Below are 6,243 nucleotides of genomic sequence, written 5' to 3' on the forward strand. Positions count from 1 at the left end.
GTACAAACAACAACAAAACACATCAAAAAGCAATCGTGCACGTGGCCTCCTCTTGGTACGATAATTCTCCACAATTTTCTCTGGTGCCCTGATTCTTTTTTTTTTTGACATTGTGTGGCAGTGGCAGGGGGCACTGATGTGAAAATCTTAAAAGGATTAGGCGCGTTGGTGTTGCCAGCCAATTGGTGCTTGTCAATCTCGGAGGCCCCTGTGTGTTCCTTCTCGCACTGGGTCCGAGCCCCCTTTTCTTTTAACCGGTCAGACTTAAATGTCTGAAGCTTAAATGGACACACTAGCCTGTTCCCTTGGTGTGACAAGAGTGACAGGTGGCAGATCAGGACGTGAGGACAGAGAAAGGAGACAAAGTCAGTGAGGAACAGGCGGCTCGAGGCCGAGACGGAAAGGAGAACGAGCCATGTAGGCAGGGATTAGGAGACAAATAAGAGTGGAGTGACAGGAATGTGGAAAAACACAGCCTCGTCATATGAATGCATTTGGCTACCTGTCACACTGCCTTTCACATCTGAAGTTATGCTCTGGTGTCAATTCATCTCGTTTTTATGCAAAGTTTCCACTCTGTTTCCTGTGGATGCTCCTGACGTGTATCCTCACTCCGAGCCATCAAAAAAAAAGTGGGAATTAAACTGAAACTGAAATGTGTGTCAAGTAAGAGCTGTGTTACACCAGCAGTGTTTCATTTGTGGAAACTAGGACAAGAGTCAGCAAAGTAAAACAGTCTCTGCAAGATAAACAGAAACAGAAATATGCTAATATATTGCAGCAGTGGGTTGTGGTACACATATTGCATGGGGTGAGGGTTAGGGTCTAGTTAAGCAGTTGGGGTTTTATGGGCAACGGGCTGGGCATCTTTCCAAAAGTATCCGCTGCCATGCTCATTTTTTTTTTTTTTTAAGAAAGAGGAGGACAAAGAGAATGAGGTATAAGAAGCAAAATGAAAGAGAGACTGCTGCCTCTACAGAAGAAGACCGAGGCTTGGATAATGGCTATTATGGGACTCGGGGGTGTCAGACTATTCTTCAGCCTCTTTACATGGGTCATTTCTTGACAGCACTGGCAACTGGCCCAGCCGCAGACACACAATAGAGCCGTTCCCGGGTCATTACCAGCGCTCACATTTTTCGAGCACAATGGCAAACACACACACACAAACTAGTGTGCACGCAGCCCCCTCGCACACATCAATCCTGTGTCGACTATTAGCGGATGGGAAGCAATAACTGCTGCTCCCCCGCTTGTCTCTGACGACTGCTGACAACGTGGTGCTGCTGTTTTTTTCTTCCAGCTCCAGCCAGGACAGTGTTGTCATGTCACTCACCTGGTCTCCTGTGAGGTGACAGGCGGCGAGGTTCTGCTCCTCAAATGACAGGGCGGAGCGGACGTATTTGAGCCAGCTGCTGCTGCTGGCATCCGGGCCTGTGTCCAGTGCAAACTTGACGTTGCCCATGTCGTCGACCACCTGTTGGAGGGCAACAGGTTAGAGATTAGAAGAGACAGCAGGGAAAAATAATTTGCCAAGACGACAGCAAACTCATATGAAATAGCTTTCAAAACTCCATCAGGGTACATAACAGCTGTAGCAGGAGTTTGACGTCAGTTAACTTTAGGACACACACAGAACCAACATGTCACCGGGTGTTAGGGCCACCTAACCTTGTCAATGCTGACAACAAGAACAGGAAGGAGAAAGAGGACAAACTGTGGCTTCTTTCACTTGTCTAAAGACTTTCTCTGGCACATATTGATCACCCTTTGTAACCCCTGCAGCCCCCTTGAGACTCCAAGGAACAGGTTTCATGTTACCCGCTTTCACAGAGAATGAAGGAGGATGGAGGTAGTGGTGAAGGAGGAAGAGGAGGAGCAGAAGCACAGAAGAGGGGCTTATTGTGAGGTGAAAAGTGAGGGGGAAAACCGGAGGGGAGTAACAATCCTTTATGTTTTTTCTAAAGAAGACTGGGAAGCAAACTGAATTGTTGATTATGACTGATTATGACCAGAACCCCCCCCCCCCCCCCCCCCCCCAAAAAGAAAAAAGAAAACTCCATATTGGACACACTTGAGAGTCAGAAAGTTTTCTCCTCCTTGCTGACTTCTGTATTTGTGTGTGTGTGTGTGGTGGAGTTTGAGGAATCTGGGGGCGGTTGAAGCCCCTCTCCACCATCTCGAGGTCGAAGCTCCGATTTCGTGCTGATACCGAGTCTGTGCGAATCCTCCAGGGAGAAGTGGCCCAAGACAGAGCAAGTCCTCTAATTACAACTACCAATCAGGCTGGCTGGAGTTCAGCGCTGACCCCCAGCTTGACTCTCTGCACTCCTAATCACAGTCAAATGTCTGCTGAAGGAAATCGAGGTGTGACAGAGAAGAACCAACAAACCCTCTGACATTTTTAGATGTGCAAAGTTCGTGAACTTCTCTAACTGGCCGTTTTTCTCCAGCCTTGTTCGTGATCCCTCCACCCCCCCGAAGCTCGTAAAGCGTAAATGGCCGTGTTCTTGTTGTCTGAGGGAACGCGTGCAGGAGGTGTATTTTTGTGGATGGGGGTGCAGGTGCCAAGTTTAGTGAGTAAAATATGCAAAGGGTCTTAATGGAAGTGTGTAGAACCTGCCCTGAATGTTTGTATATACAAATACATCAACTGTTTAAGGCCAATGCCTGTTGAAGGAACAGCTTGAGGTAACGGCAATGTTGCCCTTCTTCTGAGGCGAGGTGTGAACTTACGCTCTTCAGTCACTGCACCTTTTTACAAATAACAATACACACGCTAAAAATAAGTGATTAAAACCTTGACCCTGTGTTTGAAAAGTCCCTGTTTCACAAACCTGAAATAAAAACCATGGCTGCTCCTTATGTAAATGTGATTGTATGAGTGGAGAAAGGAGGTTGTTTACTCAAATCACTTCCTGTTATGTGTTTCCAATAATTCACACCAAGATTTCCAAGGGAAAATATTGTGATAATGTCCTTTTACATGAGCTTATGAATAAAAAATTATTTAAATCTATTCCTCACATCTACAGCTACTGTCCCTCCTGTTTCTGGTTTGCGATTTAAAACACCCTGCTTGATAGAGTCCAGGCCTTTATTTCATGTGTGAAAACAGTCACTGAAAACAAACCAGGCGTACCTCCTCAACACATGCAGACCCACACTGACTTCATCCAAAGTCTTTTCTACCGCCACCGGAGTCAGAGTGCACTTGTCATGGGGGTTACTGAGGGGCTGCAACAGGTATTGTACATGCTTTTCAGACACATGGAGAAAAGTTCAGGATTCAGGCGAATACAGGTTGGACTGATTTCTTTTTCTTTTTGACACACAACACTGCTATCCTTACATATTGGGCAAGGCAGTGTTCATCCAATCTTCAGCCCCCCCCACCACCACCACCTAACCCTTCTCATATACACACACCCGAGGGTCCGATCACAGCCTTAATGAGCAGCAGACCTGTTTGGATTGTGTGTGTGTGTGTGTGTGTGTGTGTGTGTGTGTGTGTGTGTGTGTGTGTGTGTGTGTGTGTGTGTGTGTGTGTGTGTGTGTGTGTGTGTGTGTGTGTGTGTCTGGGAGGCCTGCTAACACCCTGTCTTGGGTTGGAAGCCTGATTTATAAGGCTTCAAATGAGGGGCAACAGAGAAGGAGAACCCAGAACAAGCTTGCGGCTGATTGTTTGTTTATTTACCTCTACCTTTCTTTTTTATCCCATCCAACCGCCCACCACCCTGACTCCCTTCATCCATATGGCGCATGGAGGAGGCAGAGGAGGAGGAGGAGGTGGAGGACCCGGCTGGAAATCATCAGCTCCACACGTGAAAGGATTTCAGCAAAACAAAGCAGGCGAAAGAAAACTTGGCTACTTTGTGTTTTCCAGGAAAATTCAGTCACCTCCTTTCACAGGTGCTTGGGTAAAATGTTGAGTAGTTTGCTTGTTTGCAGCCTTTCTGATCACTGGACTGCTGTCTTTATCTTGACATCAAAACCAAATCAAATATAAAAGTAATCGAAGTTGTAATTTGATAGCTGAAATTAGTAGTCCTTAGTCTAATATTGTATATAATTCAGCCATATCTAAGAAAGACCAAGAATTGTTGTCAATGTCTGTGACCCTCGAGTCAAAAAAAAGAAGAAAAAACCCAAATACAAAACTGACAAAAAGAAAACTTTTCTGACAAGTAATTACCTACGAATATCAAATGCATTTATGTCCAGCATTGTGTGACCTCAACCAAAATACATAGTATGTATTCAAGTTTCCATTTAAAAACTTGACCTATAGTTTGACTTGACTAAAATGTATCAAAGTGACTGACTTGTCACACACACACACTCGCTCACACGCATGCACGCACACACAGACACAATGAGACTTCTCTGAAAGAGAAGCGGCTTTAAGTGGACAGGATGCAGAGCAAACTCCACAGGAAGCTCTGATAAGAGCACGACACTTATATCGCTCCTCACAACACAAAGGGGAACCTTTGACAGCTAGGAACCTTTAATGGCTGTCTCGGCATGCCCTCTCCTCCGCCAGTTACATCTGACTGATGTGTGTGTGGTGCACTGGGCTGAATTAGTAGAGGAAAGTTGCTTGTACGGGGAGACGTTGGTGACAAGGTACATATTATTTTTCTGTTTGACGGAGGGCAGAAAATGGAAATGGCAGCTCAGAGCGCAGTGGTGATTGTGAGTTTGATGTGAGATGGAGATAGAAGCAGCCTTACAACACGCGAGACATAACAGCGAGGTTATTGTGTGTCTCTCAGGGAATATTTTTTATGAAGTGTGAGGCCAGAGCTTTGTTGCGCTGCCCCGGCTTTCAATGTGTGAACACGCCCTAGTTTGCATGCATCTGTATATACACACACACACATATATATATATGTGTGTGTGTGGCACAGAACAAAGTCCGTGTTGTAGTTTGAAAGCTGTTAAAATGAAGCAAATCTATGCTTACGTGTCTAATGTTGTCAGAAAATGGACAGTACTTTGTTTTTTTAAGGTAATCTCATTTCTAGTGGAAAGAGAAATCTGCAATTATTTGTCATTAGTTGCATTTATATAATAGTTTGGCTTCAGGTTGTTGAGAGAAGCATTTAGAGAAACTGTGTCTTTATAAGGTAAAATACTTCTTTACACTGTGCTTGTGGAAAATGGGAAAACAGCACTATAAAATGAGGAGGGGAGGTTGTAAACAAATAAAAAAAAAAAGTTTATTCCAAGAGAAAAGTGCTACTACCTTTAACTATTAAATTCACTTTTAATCTATCTGGATCAAGCATATGTGAAGATGGAGAGAAAAAGAAACAGAGAGAGAGAACTCAGAATAAAAAGATGGCTGGGGGAATTATGCGCACTTCTTCCTGAGGCAGGTAGGGGGCAGACCTGGCATGAAGGCTGCCAGTACTTGAGCAGGAGTGCAAATAAAACTTCCCTCACTCTCTGCAGCTGTACACACATACATATACATCAGGCCAGGGTGGTGGGAGACAATATAAAAACGGTAGATAAAGTAATACTTACAGGTCTCCTCACACACACACACACGCACGCATGCCTGCATGCACACACACATGCACACAGTGTTTCGGCTGACGAAGGGGACAGTCATGGAAACGGAGCGGTGACAGTGACAGATTGAGTGGCTGTGAAGTGGGCTGCGGAGCTGGTTGTTAGAGGTGTTGCAAATTAAGGTGCAGGACGACTAACAAGGAATAAAGAAGTGTGTGTTAGAGTGTGTATCCTTTCTGGAAATGGGTCTGTTTCCAGTTTAGAGGCCCTTACGCACACACACACACGCACACACACACACGCACACACGCACACACGCACACACGCACACACGCACACATGCACACACAGACTAATAAAGCGGCTGACAGAGTACAGATCACGACAGCCTCCGATGTGTTTGTGTGTGATGGATGGGGGCCTGCAGAGAAGACCCTACCCTGCCACATCACTCAACGGTCTAAATGAGTGTATGTCTGGCTGTGTGTGTGTGTGTGTGTGTGTGTGTGTGTGTGTGTGTGTGTGTGTGTGTGTGTGTGTGTGTGTGTGTGTGTGTGTGTGTGTGTGTTGGATCGTGCACACCAAGAAGTGTGAACGGTGGACATTCACACAAGGGGTCCCTCCAAAAAAATAATTTTAGCAGAAAGGCAACAGAATAACAATATAAATTTCAGATTTATTCACATCAGAGGATTTTACTTGAGTGAAGGTGATGATGGA

At 45.3% G+C, this 6,243-nt stretch overlaps 1 protein-coding gene across 1 annotated transcript in view; it reads right to left on the minus strand.

Annotated features, from left to right (window-relative positions):
- Nucleotides 1-6,243, minus strand: part of prdm16 (PR domain containing 16) — a 177,488-nt gene that overhangs the window by 20,238 nt on the left and 151,007 nt on the right. The window contains exon 4 of the mRNA XM_080470591.1: nucleotides 1,337-1,477. Within this exon, the coding sequence (XP_080326717.1) occupies nucleotides 1,337-1,477 (141 nt within the window). The remainder of the gene's footprint in view (nucleotides 1-1,336; nucleotides 1,478-6,243) is intronic.

Source organism: Lipophrys pholis, assembly GCF_963383615.2.
Source record: "Lipophrys pholis genome assembly, chromosome: 8".
Classification (NCBI taxonomy): Eukaryota; Metazoa; Chordata; class Actinopteri; order Blenniiformes; family Blenniidae; genus Lipophrys; species Lipophrys pholis.